This window comes from Talaromyces marneffei, chromosome 6, assembly GCF_009556855.1.
Source record: "Talaromyces marneffei chromosome 6, complete sequence".
NCBI classification, from domain to species: Eukaryota; Fungi; Ascomycota; class Eurotiomycetes; order Eurotiales; family Trichocomaceae; genus Talaromyces; species Talaromyces marneffei.
In genome coordinates, this window is record NC_072353.1 from 2,854,538 (window position 1) to 2,880,999 (window position 26,462).

Here is a 26,462-nt window from a genome sequence, read left to right on the forward strand (position 1 = left end):
GTCTTTAGAAGGAGGAGAAGGAGGAAGATTTGTGCAGACTTTTCCTTGTTTGGCCTGTTTGGGTAGATTAGTTGTTGAAGGACGCGTTGTGATACTTGTGTGTTGTATGATTTTTTTCTCAATTTGGCACTCGACGTAACATGTTGAGTTGAGTGTACATGTATTTATTTCGAGTGTATATGTAATTGATATCTAAAACAGTCGCCCAGCACGGCTTCGTGCATATATATATATACCTTATCCCTAATAGAGTCCAGCAAGTCGAAACACCGTCGTGACCAGAAGTTGGATCATTCATACTCGGTTTGTTTCGACCTGTAATCAATCCTGCGGAATAAATCCTAGACCAGACCTCCTGCGCAGACGAACCAAAAGGGAGACCCGGAATCTCTGTTGCTTCGTCGTCGAAATTAGGGTAAAAGTAATTCTCTTCTACAACGCCACCTTCCTGAGAAGAGAGTGCCCTTGACGGAGAGAAGGAGAGACTGCCCTCCTTTCTCCAGACCCTGTCTTCCCCCTCAAGTGTGTAAGGTTTCTACGTTTCCGTTTGTCCATATGAACCAACTGCGCGAGGCTCTTGAGTTTTCCAAAGTTACCAGCGACCATGGACCGCAGCTCCGGAATGCGATAAAACGGTAGGCCGTACTCGATGTACGTTGCGGCGTTGATAGGGCCTTAAAACCAGTCATCTCCTCGAAGGCCCGCGCGGAGATAAGCTGTACGTTGAAAACGGTCTTGGTCCAGTGATCCCATGTGGACACTGGGTGCGTGTCTGCTTGAATGTGCAGCTTGATGAGACCCCCAGCGGCGAGCTCGAGTCCACTCGGACCGGGATTATTGAATGCTCTTAGTACTGGATCAAAGAGGATATAGTCAAAGAGGTAAGGTCCTTCCACCACCTGTTCTACTTTGTGCAGTGTTTCAACAAGTCGTATGTCTTGGGGATCCAAGATGCCAATCTGGCCAGCTCAGTCAGCATGGGAACCCAGGGGGGGGGGAGGTCTGGAGAACTCACGTTCGTCAGCAGAATTGCTCTCAGCGCTTTTGATTTCGAAAGCGGACAAGACGAACCAACCTGTCCTTGTCGTAAAGTTCACTGGCTCCCAGCGTCCTACCCAGCTTTTCACTGACTAGCCGGCAGAGCCCCATCCACATTCTCTCTATCATTCAAGGATACCGTAATTACGGAGTGTTCGTCACAATGGACTTGGAATTGTTTCCAAACATTACCCCTGACGACTTCGAATTGAATTCCACCAAACCTTTCTGTTCCTGTGACCTGGCCCTCTACCGTACGATTCTTCCCAAGGGGAACTGCAACGAACTGGCGGACGAGACCTGGCCTTAGGGACAAATTCAGCCACCGTGGTAGCAGCTCAGATCCAACTAGCATTTCCTTTAATCCGGTTTGGTCTCATGGTTGGCATCGGAGGAGGCGTTCCCTCCGCTACATATCCCGATATCAGACTTGGAGATGTAGTAGTCAGCAGACCGGAAAGAACGCATAGCGGAGTAGAGCAATACGACATTGGCAAAGCCACACCAAGCGGCGGCTTCAAGAGGACAGGATTTCTCAACGCGCCACCCAAAATTCTTCGAAATACAGTTTCACATCTCACCGCACGACATTTGCGCGGGGAAGGACGGTTTCTGGAATACGTTGCAGCGCTCAGTCGCCTTCCAACCTTTACGCGAGATTATGCAGGACTCGATATCCTCTTTGCCTCCAACTACGACCACGTTGGGGGAGGGTCTATATGCGACGAATGCGACAAAACCCATGTATTACATCGACCAGGACGCCGTGCCGCTCAAAACATCAGCGCAATCCACTACGGCACCGTTGCCTCCGGTAACCAAGTGACGAGAAACGCCGCTGAACGAGACTGTGTCAGCACTGATCTTGGTGGCGTACTCTGCTTTGAGATGGAAGCCGCCGGTCTAATGAACGAGTTCCCATGCCTCGTTATATGGGGCATATCCGACTATTCGGACTCGCACAAGCACAAGCGATGGCAGCCCTATGCTGCCGGTGTTGCGGTGGCGTATGCGAAGGAGCTGCTTTCTGTGATACCATCCACTCAAGTCAGAGAAACGCCTGCTGTTGAGGAGATAATTAGCAGCAGAGAGAGAGGTCAGTAAAGGAATTCTAAATTGGAGGCTAATATCTAATTTAAAGAGAAAAAAATCTATACCAGGAGCCACAACATTCTCCCCTACGGCCACAACTCAGAGACAAAGACCCCAGGCACAGTCAACTGCCGTAGCGAGAACCACCCGAGGAGAGAACAAAAGGACCATCCCCGTTGACACTCATTCTAGCATTGAGGCTTTATTCTCGAGTTGGGAACGTTAATCTCTATGTATCAGGTCAAGTATTTCTTCTCCCGCAAGACTTACGTGTGTCTTACATGTATATGGATCATTGTACATTGTCCTTCAGACTGATCGAATACGTCTAACGACTAAAAGAGCTTCCAGGATTAGCCCTAACAATATCCTAGCTTAGGTTTTGATATATTTGATAGATAACGGTTGATATCTGCTTATCTACATACTCAGATCATGCACGTCATAGTACTAGCCCTATCTACAATTCTACTTGATATATACATGGATCATGCCACATTCTACAGATTACCCATGTACTCCTTATGAGTAGTCTACAAGTCAAAATCCGGGGTACATATCATGTTATGCATATTTCGTTTCATGCATTCGTATCACGCATAATGCTTTTATTTCACAAAGCCGCCGTAAAAAAAAATAATCATCACGATAAGCATCAACACCGACTTTTTGCAATGCCCAACTTTTCTTTTTGGAGAACCGCTTCCGCCATGGTTATTGTGGCTATTTATACATCGTTGTTTTCAAACCTCTCACAAATCGTGTAGCGTGTTGTACCCTGTTTCTAGTAAACTGTTGACTCCTCGTTTATCTGCCGTAATGTGCCAATAGAACAACCCACCGAGTCTAGAGTCGGTCACGAATTTCGCCTTTTGTTCCACCGTCTGTGGGGTGTCGTACGACACGAAACCGCCATCTGATCCTCCGACGCTGTATGCTGCGCCGAGTGAGTCGTCGTAGACTTCCTTTCCTCCCGGTCGAGGAAGGTCGCAGTAATCAAACACGCCATCGTCACCATCTGCCCCAGAGTACGACTCATTGACGTTGTCAGCCCCGACAAAGGATCGGCCATAGGCCGGAATACCCATCAGGATCTTGTTCGATTGGACACTTTGACTCAGTATATACGTCACTGCCGACTGGCAGGAAATAGCCGCCGCTGTACTGTATGGATTCGATGGTGTGTATAGCTGAGATTGATGACCCGTTCGATCGAGCCATGGTCCGGAGAAATCATAACACATAACCATGAACAAGTCCACGTATTGCTGCGCTACCCCCAGGTTGATGTATTTCAGAGCCCATTCTCCGGCTGGTAATGCACAAGTCACCGTATACCGTGGGCTAGGTAGGGCGTCTCGTAGCTGTGATAACAGATAGACAAAACCCTCGCCTTGCTGGCTATCCGAGGGATGCTCCCAATCAACTGCACAAATTAGCAACCCGTAAACCTGTGCTTGTCAGCTTAGACCCCTACCATCAATCCCATCCAGTCCGAATTGATCCACCAGAGCTCGAGCGCTATAAGCAAAGTTTGCAACTGCCGCCGGACTTGTGGCGACCTTTACAAAGTTCTCGCTGCCTTTGCCGCTGCCTCCTATTGACAGAATGACTTTTAACTGTGGATATTGCTGTTTGAGCTGACTAAAGGCCCGGAGACAGCCCTCTGTTCCATCGACTGGCATCTGCGAGTCTGCCCACTCATCGCTGAGCTGTTTTTGGAGGTTAGTTGAATAGTTCCCACCATCAAGTACACCGACATACATAGACAGTTCCACCTTCTTTGACCCTGCGTTCGTTAGCTAACATCCCGTAATCAATGAACCCGACATACCAAGCAAAAGCATAAAACACGTGAGAAACGAAGCCCAGCCTCAGCGACGACGGTGGCTGTTTCTTGTAAATCCTCCAATTTGGATAATAAGCGGCATTTGCATAGATGGGAATGTCTAATGCTGCGGAACTCGAAGAGGCCAAAGCAGATGGCGGTGTTGAGGCAGGCGATGGATTGTTCAGTGCAGGTGCTGGCCAGACATTGTTGGGAGCTGAAAACGACGGTGTCATGAACGAATACATAGGTGTAGTGAAGGAGAAGTTAGGTGGATGCAGAAACAATCAGTCAGGGTGGTGGCTGATTGGGGATTAATATTGATACGAAGGCAGATCTCGCATTGTATAGATGCCACATGCGATGCGCTGTTAACAGATGCGGGGGATGGACAGCGAGCGTCGGTTAGATGAGCAGATCGGAGTCGAGGAGAAGAATAAACGATGAGGCTGTAAGTGGGACAAAGAAGAAATAAATCAGGAAGAGGATGAAGAGAAAGCAAAAAATTGAAGCACAGAAGGAAAGAGAAGACTGGGATGGTGGCAGGCAGGAAGGAAGCAGGCACCCAATTGTGGAAGTGGGTATTTCTTGCTTCACCTTATTTCCCTACATGCAATATGTCTATCCTACTATTACTCGATTGATTCTATTCTCATTCACTTCTCTGTCTATTTCAATCTCTGCATACATCGTCCTCATCCTCATAATCACCATCGTCAACAATACGTGCATACCAGTTCACCACATTGTCCATCAACTCAATGCTTCATCATCCTGAGATTCAATATGAATCGACACTCCACTTCTCAGCCTATTAAAGTGTACACTGACGCGACGCCTCACGAGAAGAGGGGCCAGACAACTGCAGCTAAGCCTCGACTCAGAGACACATGTCCAACAACCCCAATAAGCCATGTACTCTGTATAATGCAGCGCACTCCGCAAAACGAATCCTGGATCGTGTCGATCTGGGCTAGATATTACGTAGTCAATATGGCCAGGGGCGAATGAACAGCGCTGGAGAGGAGTCCGAGATGAAGATGCTAGCCGGTGCAGAAATGATGCTAGAAAAAGGTCACGAGATACTCTTTCTCCTTAAAGTGCCGTAGTCTGCCAATTAGACGTCTGGCACAGGTCCAAGCGGGTTGCCCTTTTGGTGTCTCCCCGTCATCGTTCAACTTGCTTAAAAATTGAGACTTGATTTTTAAATCTTAAAGCCAGACTGTTCTATAATGAATCGCACTGATTGGCAGGCATATGAGTGAAAATTTTTCTTCTTCTCCAATGAATCCACCACGGTGAACTCGTTTGGGGCGGGGTTGGACCATGACCTGCATTAGCTGATGTTCGTTTTGCGCGCTTGCCTGAATAATTCCTCTCTCTCTCTCTCTCTCTCTCTCTCTGCATGTCTGTACGGGAACACAGCACACGACAAGTCCAACGCATCCCTTTTTTCTTCTTTTTACTGCCACTCCGATAATCGCTCGTCTAAGGCCACTGCATGGTTGCCTCCATACGTAGTCGCCGTACGGAGTGGTTGCTGACACCGTGACAGTACTACCGCAGAATGACTCTGCACCCCACGGAGAGGAGGCAATTAGATCTCTGCAACTGGTCACTGCTGCCTGCAACTAGCCTCAACTAAGTTGGCTTGGGGAGTTAGCCCACACACTAGAATGGACTTGCGTCAAAGCGGTTAGACCTGGCGAATGGTGTCGCCTGTCAGCTTCGTATGCCAGCAGCAATCCGGGGAAGGTTCATGCTCATGGTCCGTACAAACTTCAAAGTACGTGACATTTCATCGAGTGTTGAGCTTGTCAATGAGAGTGCAATGACCTGGCCAGAGCAGTAAACGCGGGTTCTGATTGGGCAGTCTGTATTGGTGTCACGTGATTTATATCTAGCAAAGTCTTGGCGTCCAGTAACAGCGCGTAACCCTAACCCTTGTGGACCTTAACGCGAATGGATGAATAGTAATTCCGTTCCAGATCCGGCTTAGCGCCATTGCTAATCAACAGCTCTTCGGTGACATAGCTTCCTCCATCTGAGTACTCTGTAAATCAACTCAACCAAAATTCCGCTCTGTTCAACATGGCAACAGACGTACAATCAGCCGTCGACCGGCTGCTAACCGCCGACGTATCCCATCCACCACCCGACTACAACTTCTCTTTCACCCCCTACCTCCGCAAAACATTCGGCTTCGGCCTCGCCACAGACGTCCCAGTCTGCAAAGCCTTCAAAGAAGGCCACTGCCCTCTAGGCCCAACCTGTCCCGATCGCCACCCCACCCCTTCACGAGTCACAACCTCATCTACAAATGCATCCGGCCTCGCGCCATCTGTCACGCACGGCTCCCTAGTCTGCAAGCATTTCCTCAAGGGTCTGTGCAAGAAGGGCTTCAAATGCGAATATCTACATGAGTATAACCTACGGCGTATGCCCGAGTGTGCGTCTTTTTCGCGCTCTGGATACTGCCCCAACGGCGAGGATTGTCTTTATCATCATGTGCGTGAGACGGCCCGGTTACCATGTTGCGAGCATTACGATCGGGGCTTTTGTCCACTAGGACCTATCTGCGCAAAACAGCATGTTCGTCAGAGCCTTTGTCCGTACTATTTAGCTGGATTCTGTCCCGATGGGAGGTCATGTCAACATGGCGCCCATCCACGGTGGTCGGACAATCTGCCCAAACCACAGATACGGGTCGAGAAGACGGAAGAAGACCTAGAGAGGGAACGGGCTTTGATACGTGAGGAACAAGAGAGGGAGGAAGAGAGACAGCGGGAATGGAGGAACGAGCGTGGCCGGGGTGGATTTATGCGGTATAGAGGACGAGGCCGGGGGCGAGGCATGTAGTTTGTCTTTTAGTGCTTGATTTAACGATGCATAGATATACCCGGATGGCGTTGGCGTTTGTATCTAGAATTCATTGCTCGAATAGTATACTATACTCATGGGCATTCACTTTGATCACTACATACATACATTCCTCTTCTAGGTTAGTTAGCGTACAATTCTTTAGCTTATGGCAGCATTATTCATGATGTACAGAGTAGGGCGGTTATTAATTCGGCATTCCTTGCAGAGAATTGTCTCACCGCCCAATGACGCCTTTATTACGTTTGTCATGTCTTAGAAATCCAATTCCAAGTGAAGCACGGATATATCTCTACTCCGTAGTTGCCGTACCCTAAGATTTCGGAAGGGAACCAACGGAAATATCGAAGTGTACCAGTAATCTACGGCCAAGAATGGACTAGTGCTTTGTCAGAATTTTGTAAGCTTGAGTACCTGTCCAATCTGCCCAATAAGAGCTCGTTGTGATAACATTCCTGGCCAGGTGGGGTTACTTATCAAGAAGGCACCTCCTCTCTCTCCTTCGAGGGTATATAAACACTGCCCCCTCTCTCGTCTAGACTCAATTCTTTGTTCTCTCATTCAGTACACAGTCTATTCATTTCAATTAGCGAAGTTTGATACCCAGTCGTCACAATGGCTAAGATTGCTATCGTTTTTGTATGTACTCCTCCATTTGTCACCTATCAACACAACACAACCAGCTAACCAGTACAGTACTCCATGTATGGCCACGTTGCCAAGCTGGCCGAGGCTGAGAAGAAGGGTGTTGAGGCTGCTGGTGGCCAGGCCGACATCTATCAGTTCGTTTCATCCATCTTCCCTCCTAAGTGAAGTGATTACTAACTGTCAGTCAGAATCGCCGAGACTCTCCCCCAGGAAGTCTTGACCAAGATGTACGCTCCCCCCAAGGGCGACTACCCCATCGCTGAGCCCGAGACTCTTCTCGAATACGACGCCGTCCTCTTCGGTATCCCCACCCGTTACGGTAACTTCCCCGCCCAGTGGAAGGCCTTCTGGGACAAGACCGGTGGCATCTGGGCCAGCGGTGGTTACTGGGGCAAGTCTGCCGGTGTCTTCATCTCCACTGGTACCCCCGGTGGTGGTCAGGAATCTACTGCCATTGCTGCCATGAGCACTTTGGCTCACCACGGTTTCTCCTTCGTTCCTCTCGGATACAAGCACTCTTTCGGTCAACTCACCAACCTCTCTGAGGTCCACGGTGGTTCCCCCTGGGGCGCTGGTACTTTTGTAAGCTCTTTCCCCTCACACTAGACACAAATGAATATTAGCTAACGGAATTCAGGCCGGTGGTGACGGTAGCCGTCAGCCCAGCGCTTTGGAGTTGGAAATCGCCGAGATCCAGGGTAAGACCTTCTACGAGCGTGTCAGCAAGTGACTAGATGGCACCCCCGAGGAGAAAGTAGAAGCGCAATCCGCTCCTGCAACTGCAAAGGAGTCTACCACCAAGCCTAGCCCTGCACCGGCACAAACCCCGGCTAAGAAGGACAAGGAGGATAAGGAAGGCCCTTGTGGATTGCCGGCGAAATGTGTTGTTATTTGAACGATTGATGTAAATTTTTTTTCATATCCATATACCACAATGAAATAAACAAGCGTCCATATTCAGTTATTGCAGCCTATTTGAAAGTAGATGTAGAGATGTTGGGTGAAGCTAACGGAAGAAGATAGTAGAAGGAGCTTAGTTGCCCGGTTAACCTAATTAGGTTTAGGTCGACATCTGGCCTATGACGACTGATTGAAGCTCCCGAGGGCTGCTGCTTCCTTCCTTCCTGTGATGATCAATCAGCCACTCTTTACATAAAACAACACCTTTCTCTCTTCTGTTCACTCTCCTTTCATCTACTATCTACCATGGCCTAAGATTTATCTCACTACTATCTCATTACTCTTCCTTCTCCCCCCTTCAGCGGTAAACTATTCATCCACCCCGCTTCAGTTATCGCCAGACTACCCACCATGGCCCCCTCGAGGCCGATAGTCCTTCGTTTCGAGAGCCGTAACGGCCAGTTCAGATTAACGGTCAGCCCGTCTGAATTGTTCACCGAGCTCAGTGCAAAGGTATATTACATTTTGCAGCACCCAGGATTCTGTGTCAACTAACAACAAATGAACTTAGATCGCAGAGCATCTCCCCGAAAACACAGACCCCAACTCGATCGTTCTATCAAATAAGCCTATCGGTGTCGGTGGTCAAGAGCGATTATTGAGTAGTCTGGATGGAGTCTCGATAGAGAGAGTCGGCTTGTCGTAAGCAACTTAGGTCCCCAGCTCAGAACAACAGAAACTGACAGTCGCCAGTCACGGAGACAAACTATTTCTAGGATATCAGGAAAAGTCTTCACTTTCAAACGGTGCACCACGCGCACAACCTCCGACCGGAGTCACGACCGAATCGCGACGTCTCAACGGAGCTGCCGTACCTCAGTCTACAGTTTCTCTACCCCCACGACCGACATCGCCATCCGCCATTATCCAAAACCCATGGGAGGTGGTCGAGCAATCTGCTCTTGACAACGCTTTGGACAAGAAGGATGGGAAAATTCCACGGCCTCGAGACATCAAAATGTGCAGACACGGACCCAAGGGTATGTGCGACTATTGCATGCCGTTGGAACCCTATGCTCCGGAGTATCTGGGCGACAGGAAAATCAAACACCTCTCCTTCCACTCCTATCTACGAAAGATCAATTCATCTACGAATAAACCGGAGTTGAAGAGCTCTTATATGCCGCCGTTGAGTGAACCATACTATCGTGTCAAGCGAGACTGTCCCTCGGGACATCCACAGTGGCCTGAAGGCATTTGCACAAAATGTCAGCCAAGTGCTATCACCTTGAAACCTCAGGAATTCCGCATGGTGGATCACGTCGAATTTTCGTCACCGAGTTTGATCAACGGGCTTCTAGACTTTTGGCGGAAATCTGGTACTCAGCGATTGGGATACCTATACGGCACCTATGAGGAGTACACCGAAGTACCCTTGGGCATCAAGGCAGTCGTTCAGGCGATCTACGAACCCCCCCAGGTGGATGAGGTCGACGGTATTACACTCAATGAATGGACAAATGAAGCAGAAATAGACGAGGTTGCCCAGCTGTGTGGATTACAGAGGGTTGGCGTGATTTTTACTGACCTCCTCGATACCGGGAAGGGTGATGGGTCGGTTATCTGCAAACGCCACGCTGATTCATACTATCTCTCATCACTGGAAATAGTGTTCGCTTCTCGACAACAAGCGCAGCACCCCAAAGCAACGAAATGGAGTGAGACGGGACGCTTCGGGTCAAACTTTGTCACTTGTGTTTTGAGCGGTGACGAGAATGGGGCTATTGCAGTCAGTTCGTACCAAGCATCAAACTCTGCTGTGGAGATGGTAAGAGCGGATATTATCGAACCCTCGGCCGATCCATCTGTCATGCTTGTCCAATCTGAGGACGATGACGACCTAGGTAGCAAATTACGATATATTCCCGAGGTCTTTTACCGCAGGATCAACGAGTATGGCGCCAACGTACAGGAAAATGCGAAACCCAGTTTCCCCGTGGAATATCTTTTGGTTACACTGACACACGGATTTCCCACGGAAGAGTCTCCTACATTTGTGGACAGTACATTCCCAATAGAGAACCGAGAAGTTATCGGCGAGAGCCAGGAACTGCGAACTTTGGCAAAGAAGTTGGTAGCCCATGGCGACCCGAACAAAGCCATTCGCGCAGTGTCCGACTTTCATCTCCTTGCTTTCCTTCGAGGATTGGGAACTTTCAATGCGGTAGGTCGTCTGGAAGAAAGAAAATAGATTACATACTAACAGCAAACAGGAAGAGGAAAAACTTCTCTGCCGTGTGGCTACCACTCACGACCCTGCAGAAGGCATGCAACTCGTGAACACTAGTGGATGGGCAACCCTTGTCGCAATTCTTCAGGAGAGTGGTGAGCGTCCCCCTAAACGCCCTTGGATACCCAATGCACCCACCCTGGCAGCATCGTCGTCTTCTCCCTCTCCTTTTCTTGCTCCCAAACAGCGGCATCTCATGACTAGATCCGCATCTCCAAACTCAGATAGTGAACGTCTTGCTAAGAGGTTTAAGGGCGCTAGCCTAGAGTAAGGACCGATAGCTGTGTATCGAACGGATAGAAATTCGAAGTAGATTTACCGTCCTCGCTTCTCCCTATTTTACGAACACCAACCTTGAAATAAGATATTCAACTTGACAGGAACGAACCTCAACGAATAGAGTCGGTACGAAACTTGGTTATAGTCATTTGCATTGCAAGCGGGATGTTGTTGTTTATCGCTGGTACAGAGCTCGGCTGAAGGATTGGAAAATGGCACCTCATTGTCGAATACTTGGGGACTAGAATAGAAACATTGAATTGATTCGTATTTATTGGGTATCTTTGCGACTGGGCCTCCTTCCGTGACTGTTTTTGTGTGCCTGCGTAGTATCAGAGATTCAATCTTATGTATTCTGTACCCAGTCGGGTGGAGCAGATATAATAGATCGAGATAATCCAGCCAACCCATCAATTGGTGCTATCAATTCGAGATTCGATTTGTACGCCACGTGCAGAAACATTTTCAGTCTGCGCTCCAGTCTGAAACATATAGATAGTGTACATACGTAGATATATATCATGCTGGATACTTCAACACAACCAGACACTGGACCTCAATTATATATCACAGCATAAGACAACATCGAAATGCACATTCCGACCATTAGGAGAAACGTAAAAATGCTACTTCGATATGATTATTAAAATGCCAAAACCACGATACCAAATATCCCGAGACCCCTTACAAAGAAAACCGACAAAGCTCCAACTGTTTGACTAGTTCCCTGGTACCACTGGTAGTAGGATTTGACTCCGTCGGTAGGTGTCAGACGAACAATGAAAACCAGACACAGGACGACAATCTGGACAAGGAGCATCAAACAGAGGGTGATCAATGCACTTATACCTTTCTACATCGATAAGTATACACCGGCAAGTGATTATGAACACCAATGATATAAGTTAGTAGATGAACTTTTACCAACTGCATGATGGATTTTATTTCCGTAGTCCATTAGTTTTGATGTCTATATGAATATTTACTTCAATGGATAATACATCAACAAGGCAACTTGGCTGAGTGGTTAAAGCGATTGACTAGAAATCAATTCCATTCGTGGGCGCATGTTCGAATCATGCAGTTGTCGAAAATTTCTTTTTTTGCATTTTTTGATTTTTTTTTACCCTTCTACTACAAGTGGCAAGTGGGTCTATTGCTTTGCATGGAAAGGACTTCAGTCGCTTGATTCCTGACCATAACTGCAATCATGTACAATCCATTTTTTTCCCAGTGGAAGAGAAGAAAGTCACGAAAGCGATTGTTTCTTCTTTGCCAGATGAACCACTCTCATACCTAACATCCAGCGAAAAGATCGACCACACAACGAACTAAGTTCCGCGTATTATAGTTACACATCTTTCCCAGTCCTTCTCCCAGACGGTTTGACAGATGTGAAAGGATTAACTCGTTGGGTTCAATGCACTTAGCTATGCTATAGGTACCTAATCGGTCACAGTCAAGCGATGGTTCTTCCAGAGGCAATGTGACAGCTCTTGTAATCACCATCGTAATTCTTAGATAAAACTTTTTATTGAGATATCGTTGTATTGGGCGATATTTGGGCACCAAGAAGTCGTAGTAAGGCAAGATGGCCGAGTGGTCTAAGGCGCAGCACTTGAATAACCCTAATCTTGATCATTAGGTTGACATGCTGTATCTTCGGATGCGTGAGTTCAAATCTCACTCTTGTCGTTTCGATTCTTTTTTGATTTTTTTATCACCCTAACTTACATTAGATCCATAACTTAGCATCTTAATACTTCGATAGCTGTGAGTTTTGAGAATGAAAGATGATTCACAAATACCTAAGGACATGGTATACGCTTGAGGTAGAGTATGATTTTGCTACAAGAAGATCATGGCATAATCTCATAAGGCATCAACAGTCTGGTCCTCGAGCCTGCCAACACGGAAATAGAGGGGAAAAAAAGAAGATACTCGTCGTCAACATAAACTCATTACAAGGCTTCATAAAAAGAACTACTCCAAACCAGATCAAGCCTGCTTCACAATCTCCCCCAACCTCCTCTCCAAAACCTTTCTCCCCTCCCAACTCGTCCAGACCTCGTGGTTTGCGCCCCTCACAACATCCCAGCTCACCAAATTGTCTGTGATCTTCGTCATCTCCTCCTGCTGCCTTGCCCATTTCTCGTTTTTGCGTACTTCCACTCCGGAACTGACAACCACCAACGGTGTATCGGGTGTTTGAATGTTTTTCGCGCTGGCAATCTCGCTGGAAGTCATACTCTCCGCGACCAGGTTTTCTTGCAGTTTGGCTTTTATATATTTCCCGTTTTGATAAGAGGCTTTGCCATAGACTCGCTCTTCGCGAGTACGGCCCTTGAAGATTGCGCCTGCTAATCTGTCCAGGCCAAGAGGTGAGATTATTCCCCTACCCCAGAGGACAAAGCCTCGACCTGGTTTTCCAATCTGTTGTAGTTGATCTTCGTGGGTTGGGTCGATCATGAACAAGCCCTTGACATCGTGGATATGACGACTGGCAAAGATGCGGCTGTATATACTGCCCACGCCAGCAGAGACAAGAATCCAGGGTCCTTCTTCGCCTGCAAGTGCAAGTGCTTCGGACAAAGCGTCGGTAGCCATACCTGCTGAATGAGGTGAAGGAGCGTTGTCGGACCACCCAAAGCCAGGTCGATCCCAGTAGCAGTACCGATCTATTGTGCCGTTGCAGTATGCGTTGTGAATGAATGGTAGAAGTGATTGTTCAGATGGGGTTTCGCCGGCTTCGACCAGAATCGTCGGCGTTTTGCCATCTGGATTGGTGATATTTCCCACGCATGCGAGATGGACTTCGAATTTCCTATTGTTGACCAAATACCGCTTTCCGGGGGCCTCCAAACTGGCATCGCTTGCACGTAGAATGAGCGTTGCAGTAAGCAGAATAGCGACCACAGCGATAATACCCAACACAATAGTCTCGACAAACACAGATACCCATTCGAACAGCGATCGTCTCGTCTCCACACGCCCGGTCAATCTCTCTTCCTCTTCTTCCTTCCCCTTCTCCACGAAATATACCTGCACAACATTATACACCGAAATCACAACCGCCCACACAATAGACGCAATCCCCACCCAACCCTCCTCAAGCCTGATCCTGGGCACAGCAAGAATAATAATCATATCCACCAACAACAACAGCGCCAGCACAACATTCCACATAATCATCGGTTTTGACGGAATCGTGAAAAACAAAAGGCTCACAATCAGGTTTCCGACTGTCAAGGTTGTGTATGAGAAATCCGTAAAGCCGGAGCCGCGGTTGTATATCAATGGTGGACTGACGAAGATGGATACAAGGAGGAAGACCCACCAGACGAAACTGATGGCGAGGAAGAGGCAGGTGAAAAAGCGGAGGGCGCGGACGCTCCAGAGGTTGTATGGGGATACCTAGAATCTTTTCGTTAGGTGTCTTGTCTAATGAAGGAGAGGTAGGACTAACAGCTGGATCATCGGGACTCAGGTATCGATACCCCTCGTTCGGAGCACCGCGAGATATCAACCGTGTGCGCTCATCAGGTTCTTGGTGTTCATGTTGAGGATTTGAATGACCTTGTCCTTCTTCTGTTGTCCGTGGGTTGTTCCGATTACTTCCCCAGAGTGACACCATGTTGTCGACTATTTCCAGGATGCTGTTGTGGCAGGATATATTTCAGTGTTCTGGGATGAGGGCTTCCGTGGATATTTGTTCAAGAATCCATGGATATATTTCAGAATCTATAAGTAACAGAGAAATTGCATTTGTGTTTAAAATGAACGAGGTTGAGAAAGCTTGAAAATGATGCGCCCCGAAATGACGTCATGCATATTGTCTAGCATGCCTTACGACGTATGTTTATTCAACATCTTCATGAATCTTTTGAAAATCTACTTAATAGTTTATTTTATACCAGCGCCCTTCTCCATCGCCCTCGAAGCCATAATATCCCCAACTTTAGGCGGCAGCACCAACGGCGTCCTGTCATTCCTCTTGAAAAAATCGACCAAAAACCTCGCCGTCTTCGCCGGTTGATCCTCCTGAATAAAATGGCCTGCAAGAGGCAGGACCTGCAGTGAATATTTCCCTTGCATTTGCGCAATCATAAGCTCTTTATCGAGTCGGTCTGTGCCGGCAAGTAGCAATAATTTGCCGCCTTTGGCTTCGAGGAACTTTTTGCTGAGGCCCTTGAACCAGTCTTCCCAGAAGGGTTTTGTGTCTGCTAGATTTGTGCGCCAGATCCAGGGTCTGGATTGGTCATAGGGGTTGTCTTCTTCTGTTAGGAGGGATGGGACGGAGATTCGGGCGGAGGTGATGTTGCGGATTGTTCGAGAGCGGAAACTGTCATCCATTAGATATATCACGGGTATTGAAATTGGAAGTCGGAAGCTGGATACGTACTGCCACTCAATAGCCGAAGATAAAGAAGGGAACCTCGTTGGTCGAGTCGAGATATAAGTGTCCATACTCTGCAAAGCATCTATCGCAGAGCCCTCAACAACATCCAAAACTGCATACGCCAACACCTTTGTTCCTAACTCTCCACCTCTAGCAACATCGGTAATAACAGCTCCTCCGAGACTATGTCCTACCAGAACTAAATCTGGTAGTGTATCCCAGGCCATCTGTGTCTGCGTCCCTCTAATCACAGAAAGAAGATCCTGGCTCAATGTTTCTAATCGATAATCCAGTTGTACTGGGCTGCCATCTCTCGTCTCAACAATAGTTCTTCCATGATGACGAGCATCTAAAGACAATATCCCGGCCTCAGGAATTATCTTGCGAATTTCAGATGCGCAGGCAGCAAACGATAACCCCGAGGAACCTGCGCCGTGATGCATCACAAACAAAGGTCCAGAATCAGTAGGTGGTGTGATGTATGCATGATAGACAATATGTAAACCATCTATATCTCTTTCAATAAACAATTCTCGTGAAAAAAAGTCCCTCCATGTCAATGACTCTGTTGAGTTGGTGCGTTGTCTTGGTCTAGATTGTATTAGTCAACTGGAAATCGCTCCATTAAGCATATTGATGGAAGGCCGGGTAACATACATAGAACTCGGTTTCGCAAAGAGATTCCTCGAAGGCGAAGGCACAACAGTCCCCGCGGAAGAAGCCGAAGACGTGGATGACGAGTCAAAATCCTCTCCTCCTTCCTCCTCTATCGTGCCGCTCCCTCTGGTTCCTGTCGAAGCAGCATCCTCGTCATTTTCGTCAAAGATGGGAATTTCAGGTGGGTATTTGGCGAGTTTGGCTTTGACAAAGGCCTTTTGTAGGTCGCTCATGTTGTCCATGTGCAGCTACGAGCTTCCTTGTGTCTATGGCTACTTGTGCTGTCCTAGTAGTGAAAGTGTTGATGTTGTCTCGTGATGGGAAAGGCGATTGATTGGTGGCGAGCATGGGCAATCCCCCACTTTCCTCCACATTTGGCCGCTTATCAGCTTGTCAACGATTGATATTCAAGCAAACACATATAAAATATGTATATCATTTGATATTGGCTTTTCTAAGCATTAGATATCTAGCTAAATACAAAAACCTGCAAGAAACACGTTTGGTATCGCGATTGTGATCTGGGATCATTTTTGGGAAAGAAAGAAAAGAAACCCTAGACAGTATCCACGCAAGCCCCATGTATTCGTCTCGCCAAAAAAGCCAGCCCAGAACGCCACGCACCTCCTATGAAGAGATCTGGAAAGAAAAGAAATCAAGAGCGACAATCACGGAAGATAAGCACCTCCAGCAACAATCAAGTTCATATTCGTAAACTTGACCTTATAGACCGGGCTCTTCTTCGTGGGAAAAGCACTGATCTGGTCAGGAGTCACCACATTCTCTTTACCTTTCTTCTTGCTACCACCAGGCCCCACCGTAGCAGATGGCTGGGCAGCAGAGGAAGTCGCATTGGCATCGACTTTGGCCCCCGTTCCTGTCTCAGTGGCCAATCGTGCTGTATTGGCTGATGGTTCGGGTGCTGGTGGTGCAATATCCCATACACGCACAGTATTGTCTGCGCCTGAAGAGACTAAAACAGTAGATTCCACACTCCAGTCTAAAGACCAGATACCACCCTTACCATGTCCGCGCATACGCTTCAATAGACGGCCAGGTGCTAGATCCCATAGAAAGATAGATCCGTGGTCATCTGCCGATGCAAGCAGCTTGCCGTTGCGACTGCAGGCAAGAGCTGTGATGTTGCCAGTATGACCAGTAAACATACGTACGGCGTTTCCAGTAGTCACCGCCCACATGCGAACTGTGCGATCTGAACTTCCAGTAAAGACATATGCCGAGTTTGGATGGAAACAGACACAATCAACGTCTTGGTCATGTCCTGCAAAGATTCGCTGTTGCCGAATTCGATCAGTAGCCCATAGTCGCGCAGTCTTGTCATGTCCACCAGATACAAAGTAATAACCGAATGGACCCCAGCTAAGATCCCAAACGGGCTGATCGTGTCCCTTGTAGACCACCATGCACTGCCATAAGTCTAGTGACCAGAGTCGAATCGTTTTGTCTGCAGAGGACGAAAGAAGCCATCGAGCATTCGTAGGAGCCATTTCACTTTCTGACCGTTGTGCTGATGGAGCAAATTTGACGGCGTAAACAGGCCCTGAATGGCCAAAGAGACGTTTTGAGTTGGACGGCGTGCTCGTGTGCTCTTCTACACCTTCGTGTGTAGCTTTAATAGCTTTCCCATCAAGACTCCAAACGCGAATGTACGAATCTTCGAACCCCGCAGCAACCAGCATGTTGTCATCGGAGAAATCAGTGCAAATCATTCTACAGAAGTTAGTGCTGAACAAGAAAATTTGAGCCTGGTCAAGACTTACCGGTCGTAAGTATTGTGAAACGTAAAAAGACAGACAGAACATGCAACACCGACACCTCCAGTGCGACCTTCGATGCGAAACCGGTCGCGATTCTCCTTGACACGCTGCACTTCCATGGCAACATCACGAGCAGTTGATGGAGGAAACGCAATTTCAGCATGTGAAGGCGCATCCTCATCTTCTTCCTTTTTGATCATCTGATCATACTCTTGAACAAGTGTATTGCGGCCTGGAGGAGGTGGATTCTTCAAATCGTGTTCCTCCAGCTCGGCACGTACGTCACTTTCTAACTCTGGCTCTGGCGGTAGCTTTCCAAGTCTGAGCTTGGGTAGCGTACCGGCCATAACAGGATTATCGCCAGTGTACGCAGATCCAGGATGGTGACCAGGTATACCCTCATCTTCCGCGGGGAACGTGCTTGTTTGATCAGCACGGCCTAACATTGCAGCAAAGCTGAAGCGTTCATCGGCGGCGCGATCCTTGGTGACGATACTGCAATAACTGCTGAGTATTGCGGACATTACAGCTCCTCCTTCTTTTGACTTGCTTTCCAAAAACTGCATCAAGTTGGAAAACGCAGGGTTGCTTAGGATGATACGGTATTTATTTCCTCGATATAACTTTGCGGTCGCGTTGTCCTGGACATGTTCTGGCAGGCTGATCTTCTGTAGTGACCTAATGTCTTCGCTATGCTCGGGTAGGAATAGATTCTTATTTGCGCTGAAAAATTGTTCTGCGTCTTGGGGGTACAAGGCGGTCGCCAAATCTAAGAATGAATAAACGAATAGAGGCCAGAGCACTCGTCGAAGTTCGGGCTGTTCATAGTAAGCGGCTGTTATTCAATTAAAGTTTATAAAACTTCCTACCTTGTAAAGGTCAAGATTGTCTTCGATCCAATTCTTGAGAAGATCTGGTCATGTACATTAGCACAAAGTCTGAGCGAAAAATGGCCACGAGAACATACCAAATCCATTCCTGTACTTTGGTCGTTGGTTTTCGTTGAGTTGAGGTAGAGATCTGCCATCAATGTCTTGACTCGCAGATTCCATACGAAGCATAGCCTCAGTTCTGGTGTAACCCTTCTTGGCCAAGTAGTCGATGACCTAGATGAAAAGGTTAGTCCATATTCAAGTTGACACGCCAACATAACGATAAGTAAAACAAAGTGTCTGTGCCTTTGATCTATCCATGATGAAGATCGAAATGTTGAAGTTTTGTAGCTTGATGGCAAAGGTCAAAGGCTAGTGAGCTCCGAAAGCTTCATGTAATAGCATGTTGTTTGTAGGAGTGTTTGCTCAAGAAAGGCTCAATAAGAGAGAATCTTGAGTTTCCGGTTCAATTTGTCGCCAATTTCAAGTATCGTCCAGTAAAATGATTCCTTGACAGTGTTGCTGCTGGAGAGGTTGATGGGGCGTACCGCCTAAATCAAGCAGCTGGCGAGAATATATGCTGACAAGGGTTCTAGGCTCTGGGACTCTGTTGAAAAATCCGCCTCAAAAGACAGACACTTGACTAGTCGACATGCACGTGATTCCACCTGAAGATATCTTTTTGCACCCAGCCGCCTTGGACATATGGGGGCCCTCATCAAACGGACAGATCGCATAGAAGAGTACTCAACTCAGCGACTCTTTTGCAACATCTACCCAAAAGGCACACCTACTGACCAATCGACACACGGGTGATACCACTTGGAAGCCTTTTTTCCTCTGCGCTTTCTGACATACCAAGCACTCCACCAAATGGACTGTGCACTGATATACGGTACTCATAATGTAGTGCCCTCTGTAGAGCTTTTGCAAGGATTCACCTTGAGAGTAAAACTCATGGACCTGTGTAAGCTGAGAAAGTTTTCTCAGGTTGTACACAATGAAAATACCAAACCATTCACCCAATCATGCATGGACAGAGCCACAGACACTTAAAACGAAACAAATATCAACTTACAATCTGATTCAGATTCTGCTGCGAAACAGGAGCAGGAGAAGGCCCCGACGGGCCTGGAGTCGTAGGCGTATGGATTACCGGCGGGTTAGCAGCGATAGGCTGCTGTTGAGGCACTGGCATAGTGGCATTGGGACCAATGCTGCCACTGCGTGGAGCAGGGCTGGGGGCACCACCGCCTGGTGCGGACATGGTGACTTGTATTTCCTCTCTCTGATGTTTCGTTCAATTACCACTGTAGAATCGAAAGTCGTAAACAGGGTGATAAGATAGCGAAACGATTGTGAGATGAGATGAAACCTATCAAGATGGAATTTTGAGGTCTCAAAATGGAGACTTTGTATGATCGCGACCGGGAAGGCGCCTTCTTGATATGGCGCTAAACTGGATATAGTTTAGTCTATACTTGTACCAATAGAGTGGAGATTTCCCCAAGCTGATATGGACACACGTGATTCTATTTGTTTCTTTGGCTCTACAAGACGCTTTGAGGATAGTTGACAGCTGGTATTTCGATCGGTGACTGCTCGAAATCTCAGAAACGAAATACCCAGCATGGATGAGTCTACTTCCAACAGTCAGACATTCTCCTCTGCCGATCGGATCAGGCAGCTGAACGAAATTGACAAAGTACAAAGCTCTTTCGAATGCCATCTCTAAGGATAAATTGAGAGCTGACAATTACTCTCTTAATTCTACAGGACATCGCCAAACTCGTTAACTCCGCCGGACTAGCCATACAAGCCTTGACTAATGCAAAAAACACTGAAACCACAACCGGCAACTCAGTCGCCGAGCGCAAAGCCGCATTCAAGGACTCAACCTCACAATACTTCTCGCTTTTGTCGTCGATCGATGTTCGACTAAGGCGACAGGTATATGCGCTGGAGGAAGCGGGTATACTTGAAGCAGAGTCGTCGACTGCGACTAATGTATCATTCAAAAACGACACCACTACTACGACTGGCACGGGACCAGGTGGCACAGGCACAGCTGCGGGGACGTTTAACCCTCTCGAAATCAGTTGGCTTAATAGCCGAAAAGATACTGTAGGGAAGGATAAAGAGGCTGAGTCATGGGCTGCTGCGCGAGAGTTTTTGAATCGAGCTCGAGATACTGCCCCTCAGGCTGACGCGATGGATACCGATTCGTGATCCCATCTGGGATTTTCTATATCAACAATTTAAGACAATCTATCGGCCTGCAGGGCTTCAAAACATTTGCGCCAAATCTGCAATTTGGGCTACCGGACCTACGGTTTCCGTTCGAGCTTGGACGCTATCTGGGTACAATCGCTCCTTGACATCGCAACCCTTCGATGCGATCGGATGGCGCCACGAAGGAACTATGGATGCAGTGGACATAAGTTGATTCAAGGGCTGAGTGCCAATTATTTACAAGTGCAGGCTATGAATAAGTACTTGGAACAGAAACAGGCCGGTGAGGTGGTTAGCTTCCTCGTATTTATCTCCTGCTCATGGAGTTGATCATCTCACGATGGGCGGCTCGTTCTTGGTTTGTCTCTGACAATGGAGCGATGCCTACGAATGTCAGTGAATGCATCAATTGGGGGCGGAGAACTTACTTCGAAGATCGCCAACGACATCCTTAGCTTTGCCAAAATAAACCTCCTCTGTTTTAATAGTCAGCTTGGTTCAATACTTAGATAGATACCGAAAAATAGAGAACATACGAAGCAGATTCCTCATTTTCAATTCCATATCTTCCACAAGTCTACCGACATTCGCGACATGGCTGGCATCAGACTCAAATGGTAAATCCGCCTCGACCTGTCGCGTCATGTTTCCACTCAAATTCATTTCACCTAGGGCGTCGCTCTCGTTCGACAAATGTAAAATCACGGTACTGGTCAGCTTGTAATGCGTCATGCGAGCACGGTCGGTAGCCTCAAAGACGTGGATGCTATCCCAAGCTCCAGAGCTCTTTCCACCAGGTGTGACACCTAAAAACCCATAATTAGCCCAAACAATCCTCCCCTACGGCTTATATCAACGTGAGAAATGAACAAACCCTTCTTCAACAACACCACTCCCGCAAACCCATCATCCAAGTCCCAAAAGTAAACACTCCCAACTCCACCCTCATAATATAACTCCCGATAAACATCAAAAGCCTCATTCGCCGCAACTTCCAATTTCCGTACCCTCTCACTGGGGACAGTACCATCTTCTATGGGCGGGTCAAACTCGTTACTCCACGGTGATCGATAGCTGTCCCCATCGCGGTTGTAATCACAGAGCAGGTAGTCGCGGTTGGATTTGAGGCATCTTCGGACTTCGAGCGGTTGGTCGACGGAGGCGAGGAGGTCTTCGGTTAGGTCAGGCACGAGGTTTGTGATTGATTGGAGATTTTTGCCGGTGTCGCGGGGGGAGAGGCGGCGGAGGAGGTCGCTTTTAGCATGTTAGCTGAAGGTGTATTCATATGAAGCTGTGGTACACGCGGGGTAGGTAATGGGGAAGCTGAAGAGAGGTAGGCAGTGACGAATCATTCCAGATTGAATTAGAACGACTAGATATAATATACAACAACCAGAAGACTTACAGAGCGCTGTCAAATTGTGTGTCGGCCATGATTGCGGAATGAGTGGTGAGTTGCAAAAGCAACAACAACACATGGCTTGAGGAACTGGGAGACTCTGAGACGATCCGCGGGCCGCCAAGCGGATGACGATTTCCCAAACAAGATGTTCAACAACATCCATTCTCGATCATTCAACTTATACTTTTATGGTACATTGGAAGCAATTGCATGGTTTACAAGGAGTATGAGCCATAATAAAATAAGTCGCTTGATTGAGCTTCCAAAGCTTACTTATACGTAGTAAGAATATTTGCATGCCCTTAACCTAGCCCGAAAATATGTTCTAGATACCAAGAAATCGTGCCAAAGAAACAACTTATTTGGTCATATGCCGAAGAAATTGAAATTATCATCGTGGTCGCCATCATCATCACTATCAATCACTGTCGGTCTAGATTTGGACTTTCTGGAGGGAGCTGAATCAACTTCCCGGGCAAGCGTTTCAATATCTGATAAATCAATATCTGAAGCATCCATACCACTTATTTGAGAGACAAAGAAAGGTTTGTGGTCATCCTCGTTATTTTCATCGGCATACGGCGTACACATCAAAGGAGAATCGGGCAAAGCAGGCTTCGTTTGACGTGGAGGTGACGGGCTGTTGACTCGTCGAACTACATTGTTCTTCGTGGGTTTTGGAGCCTCAGACGTTGTGGGTTTTCTAGACTTCTTGTTGGAAACAGTTGAAACCTGTTTTATCGGTAATGCATTGGCATTTCGTCGGATGCTCGCAATAATAGAGTCATATTTTTCATCGCAATCAGGCAAGGTGGCTTCCATCTTCTGCAGAGCAACAACCATTCGTCGTGTGAAAGATCCATGTGGTACCAACTTCGTCGGTCTATGAGTTCGCTGTAAACTGGGAAATGCGTCATTACGTGGTTGGCAGATGAATTGAGGTGCTGTGCCTCCGATATTGCGATATCTAATCTCCAGTTCGCGTTCTTCTTCTGGTGTCAATGTCACTTCCTCGCATAATGGAACTTTGACGACTGCAACAGGCTTAGGTGGTGTTTTTCGCTTCTTTGGCTCTATCTTTTTCGCACTGCTTTTTTGTAGCATACTGCGGATATCACCACCTTCTTCACCAATACGCGAGGCTTTTGTGAATCCAGTTTCGACTCCATCCGGCATATGGAACTTCTTAGGAGGTCGTTTAGGTGCACGTCCCTTTTTCTTCGGCTCAGGCAGGTCTGCCTGTGAGTTCTCAAGTGGAATTTCAACCACTCGCTTGTCCACTGTCGGCCTCACATCCTTAGGCAAGATGCGTGCCGATTTGTCGTCGTGAAACTCAAACCGAGTGCCACTAGCGATGAGCTCTTGCATCTTTTCGTAGTTATCTTTCGCTTTGATATATGATTCTTCCTCCTTTCCTTGCATCAGCAGCAGTTTGATATTGCCAGCACGTTTTCGTCCAGTACGGCCCATTCTTTGCAACATTCGGATCGGACTGGCAGAGGAATCATAACATACAATGAGGTCCACCTCACCGATGTCCAGACCTTCCTCACCAATTGATGTGGCAACGATAGTATTGTATGTACCATTCTTGAATTTTTCAATGACACTTAGTTGGGTTTTTTGATCCATACCTTCGGAACCCTTGGCATTGGCCTGTCCTACGAAGACATGTGGACGAATTATGGGCTCCTGTCGCTTTAAAACCCTCGTAATCTCCTCGGCACTGTCACGAAAATGGGCAAAGATCATGACTCTCGTGTTTGATGTTCCACTGGTTTCTTCTGTGCCTTCTCCATTGTCCATGAAGTAATTAAGTACTAATTCTCTCAGATAGCCCAGCTTTGGGTGTCCGATGAATTCAGTATCCCGACACCAAGGTTGAAGATGATCCATAAGCTTTTTGAAATTATCATCTTGAACTAGAGCGCGCTGAGTCTTGCCGCCTTTCTGGCCATCTGTATTCGACTTGAATGATACCAAATGGTTATAGAACGGGACAATGCCGTGATACTTTAGCAAGTCGATAGAATGTGCTAGACTAGCAAGCACAGTGAAAAGAGCATTGACTTTGCCTTTCAGACCAAAGTTTGCATTTCGACCTGCATCAGATGCCATCCACTGTTGTCGTGCCTTGGTCAGACCAAACGCAGTGAGCATCATTGGGTCTCGTCCCCAATATGCGTTCATATTCCGCAGCTGATCGACACTTGGTTGCAACGCCTTGGACATAAGATCCATGCAAAGGCTCATCTCTTCGGAATTTGTAAAAGTTTGTACATCGACATTGCGTGCATGGACATACTGTCTGATATCAAGAGACTGCTCGGTACGAATCTCGACTCGAGCTATGTCCAACCCGTCAATAACGGCTTGGACTGCCTCTACAGTAGAGCCAGGAGTAGCAGTCAGTGCCAGCACTCTAAAACTTTGATTGAACCGTCGCAGAAACTTGACAACTTCAACATAAGCGTACCCACCGGTGGCCCGATGAGCTTCGTCGACGACCAACAAAACGATCCTCTTGGGGTCTGCAATTCCTGTTTTCAGGTCGTTTATCAAGGTTTGTGGTGTCATGAAAAAGACTCTCTTGGTCTGCCATTCTTCCGCACGAGTGCCAGGGGGAACGTTGCCCGTCAAAAGCGTCGTGTCAGAGCGAGGTATACCTGCAATACCCAAACAGGCGGCGACTTGTTGCGAAACCAAGGGTTTAGTCGGGGCAGTGAAAACTATTTGCGCATCCTTTGTCCACCTAAACCAATTCAACATGACCGTAGCCGCAATGAATGTCTTTCCAAGACCAGTAGGCAGAGCCACCAAAAGATTGTAAAAAAGTCCCTTTTGTGATATATTGAATTGATAGTCCCTGACCGTGCCGATATTAGTCGGATAGACCCAAGTGTTCAGTTCATTTTGATCTAATTTGTGATGTGTTGGTGGCTCATCTCTCGGCGGCGGGGACACGTTACGGATTGCTTGGGTCGAGTCTCGTGTGGCTAGTTGAAAGAGAGTTGTCTGTCGGAGATTAGTTCGTTGTGACTGAATCTGACGGGTTGAGAAGGTAGACGTTGTAGGTCCGGTTTGAGGTGACAGACAAGGAGAGGAATCGAATGCATCCTCCGGGATATCATCCAGATCAAAGCTCGTTTCTTGTTGTATAGGAGCTGCTGTCTGTGTGGCGTTTGACCCTCTTTGTGCAGGAATATCAGGTTTAGAAATCGAGCTTGACCGGTTTCCGCGCTCTTCTTCAAAGGAATGTAGTGAGGCTTCTATTGCCGCTCGTAGATCATCGTCGTCTTCAGTAGTGGCGTTCCTGGTAGTAGTTTGCGGAGTAATTACTTGTTGAGCAACATGCACAGGAATATCAGGCTTTTTCCATCGAGGGCCCCGAATATGCGATGGGCTCGAATGTGGCTGTGTTTGCGAAACGAACGTATTTTCTTGAACGCTTATCGTCTTTTTCGGCACGTATATCTTATACTTCGAAGGCAGTTCATCTTCGCTCTCGTCAAATCTGGATTCTTGACGTGAGTGTCGCGGGGCAGGTAGATAATTGTCCAAGTCATCAGATCCATATTCACTCGATTGATCTTCCTCTGCTTTATCGGCCGCTTTTCGCGTGATCGTATCATTGTTCAGACGTCGTCGTTTCGGGGGACGCGTGGAATCGGCATCTTTGTTTGGGGAATCGATAATAGTATCCTGACTTGTTACAATAAAGTTATCCAACTCCGAGTCACTGAACTCGCTCGGCATTTTTTCAATGTGCTGGGTTACAAGCGGCCTACTGGCCTTGTGTGTGATACTATTATTGCTTTCGCTTTTGACATTGGCGATGGAGGCGCGTCAGTTGTCACGAGAACACGTGACTTTACCGGTATTAGCCGTTTTCCCATAAGGGAATACCTAAGCTGTGTTTGTTGTTACTACAACCTCATCTCATCATCCATCTACGTCAAGATAACTGAACCATGTCTAGTAAAAGACCGGCCAGTTGTATTGACACTACACCGCCGAGGCAAAAATATGCATTGTTATTCTTATGAAAGTCGAAACTGATGATGGTTCAGTGAATGTTATGACCGAATTTGCTCAGGAATGCAAGGATAATCATAGGGATACTGAAGCCCCGGGGGTTTCTTCAGATCCACGCACACTATTTGGGCT

General features: G+C 47.4%; 11 protein-coding genes, 1 non-coding gene and 1 pseudogene across 13 annotated transcripts; 7 read left to right on the forward strand and 6 right to left on the reverse strand.

The window, feature by feature from the left end:
- Nucleotides 1–1,201: 1,201 nt before the first annotated feature.
- On the forward strand, nt 1,202–2,142 carry EYB26_008529 (uncharacterized protein; the record flags this gene model as incomplete). The annotated part of the gene is made up of 2 exons (XM_054267782.1): nt 1,202–1,292; nt 1,349–2,142. The coding sequence occupies 2 exons, from the start codon at nt 1,202–1,204 to the stop codon at nt 2,140–2,142; spliced, it is 885 nt and encodes a 294-aa protein (XP_054123757.1).
- A 740-nt stretch (nt 2,143–2,882) lies between these two features.
- EYB26_008530 (uncharacterized protein) lies at nt 2,883–4,194 on the reverse strand (the record flags this gene model as incomplete). Its single annotated transcript, XM_054267783.1, has 4 exons — nt 2,883–3,556; nt 3,608–3,842; nt 3,895–3,919; nt 3,965–4,194. 4 exons carry the CDS (start codon nt 4,192–4,194, stop codon nt 2,883–2,885), a joined length of 1,164 nt encoding a protein of 387 aa, XP_054123758.1.
- A 1,855-nt stretch (nt 4,195–6,049) lies between these two features.
- On the forward strand, nt 6,050–6,817 carry EYB26_008531 (uncharacterized protein; the record flags this gene model as incomplete). The annotated part of the gene is made up of 1 exon (XM_054267784.1): nt 6,050–6,817. The coding sequence occupies one exon, from the start codon at nt 6,050–6,052 to the stop codon at nt 6,815–6,817; it is 768 nt and encodes a 255-aa protein (XP_054123759.1).
- Nucleotides 6,818–7,453: 636 nt separating this feature from the next.
- EYB26_008532 (uncharacterized protein) lies at nt 7,454–8,216 on the forward strand (the record flags this gene model as incomplete). The annotated part of the gene is made up of 4 exons (XM_054267785.1): nt 7,454–7,477; nt 7,535–7,620; nt 7,675–8,068; nt 8,124–8,216. The coding sequence occupies 4 exons, from the start codon at nt 7,454–7,456 to the stop codon at nt 8,214–8,216; spliced, it is 597 nt and encodes a 198-aa protein (XP_054123760.1).
- A 581-nt stretch (nt 8,217–8,797) lies between these two features.
- On the forward strand, nt 8,798–10,937 carry EYB26_008533 (uncharacterized protein; the record flags this gene model as incomplete). Its single annotated transcript, XM_054267786.1, has 5 exons — nt 8,798–8,899; nt 8,958–9,088; nt 9,140–10,610; nt 10,660–10,771; nt 10,930–10,937. The coding sequence occupies 5 exons, from the start codon at nt 8,798–8,800 to the stop codon at nt 10,935–10,937; spliced, it is 1,824 nt and encodes a 607-aa protein (XP_054123761.1).
- Nucleotides 10,938–11,964: 1,027 nt separating this feature from the next.
- EYB26_008534 lies at nt 11,965–12,045 on the forward strand. Its single transcript has one exon. It is a non-coding gene; the product is annotated as a tRNA-Ser (tRNA).
- A 495-nt stretch (nt 12,046–12,540) lies between these two features.
- On the forward strand, nt 12,541–12,650 carry EYB26_008535 (annotated as a pseudogene). The gene has a single exon. The product of its transcript is annotated as a tRNA-OTHER (tRNA).
- Nucleotides 12,651–12,953: 303 nt separating this feature from the next.
- Nucleotides 12,954–14,589, reverse strand: EYB26_008536 (uncharacterized protein; the record flags this gene model as incomplete). Its single annotated transcript, XM_054267787.1, has 2 exons — nt 12,954–14,369; nt 14,422–14,589. The coding sequence occupies 2 exons, from the start codon at nt 14,587–14,589 to the stop codon at nt 12,954–12,956; spliced, it is 1,584 nt and encodes a 527-aa protein (XP_054123762.1).
- A 269-nt stretch (nt 14,590–14,858) lies between these two features.
- EYB26_008537 (uncharacterized protein) lies at nt 14,859–16,244 on the reverse strand (the record flags this gene model as incomplete). The annotated part of the gene is made up of 3 exons (XM_054267788.1): nt 14,859–15,297; nt 15,358–15,945; nt 16,012–16,244. 3 exons carry the CDS (start codon nt 16,242–16,244, stop codon nt 14,859–14,861), a joined length of 1,260 nt encoding a protein of 419 aa, XP_054123763.1.
- A 435-nt stretch (nt 16,245–16,679) lies between these two features.
- EYB26_008538 (uncharacterized protein) lies at nt 16,680–19,928 on the reverse strand (the record flags this gene model as incomplete). Its single annotated transcript, XM_054267789.1, has 5 exons — nt 16,680–17,742; nt 17,793–18,607; nt 18,659–18,702; nt 18,757–18,895; nt 19,740–19,928. The coding sequence occupies 5 exons, from the start codon at nt 19,926–19,928 to the stop codon at nt 16,680–16,682; spliced, it is 2,250 nt and encodes a 749-aa protein (XP_054123764.1).
- A 363-nt stretch (nt 19,929–20,291) lies between these two features.
- Nucleotides 20,292–20,890, forward strand: EYB26_008539 (uncharacterized protein; the record flags this gene model as incomplete). Its single annotated transcript, XM_054267790.1, has 2 exons — nt 20,292–20,366; nt 20,438–20,890. 2 exons carry the CDS (start codon nt 20,292–20,294, stop codon nt 20,888–20,890), a joined length of 528 nt encoding a protein of 175 aa, XP_054123765.1.
- Nucleotides 20,891–21,200: 310 nt separating this feature from the next.
- EYB26_008540 (uncharacterized protein) lies at nt 21,201–22,327 on the reverse strand (the record flags this gene model as incomplete). The annotated part of the gene is made up of 5 exons (XM_054267791.1): nt 21,201–21,277; nt 21,322–21,369; nt 21,430–21,699; nt 21,768–22,147; nt 22,299–22,327. 5 exons carry the CDS (start codon nt 22,325–22,327, stop codon nt 21,201–21,203), a joined length of 804 nt encoding a protein of 267 aa, XP_054123766.1.
- Nucleotides 22,328–22,661: 334 nt separating this feature from the next.
- EYB26_008541 (uncharacterized protein) lies at nt 22,662–26,051 on the reverse strand (the record flags this gene model as incomplete). Its single annotated transcript, XM_054267792.1, has 1 exon — nt 22,662–26,051. One exon carries the CDS (start codon nt 26,049–26,051, stop codon nt 22,662–22,664), a length of 3,390 nt encoding a protein of 1,129 aa, XP_054123767.1.
- Nucleotides 26,052–26,462: the final 411 nt, after the last annotated feature.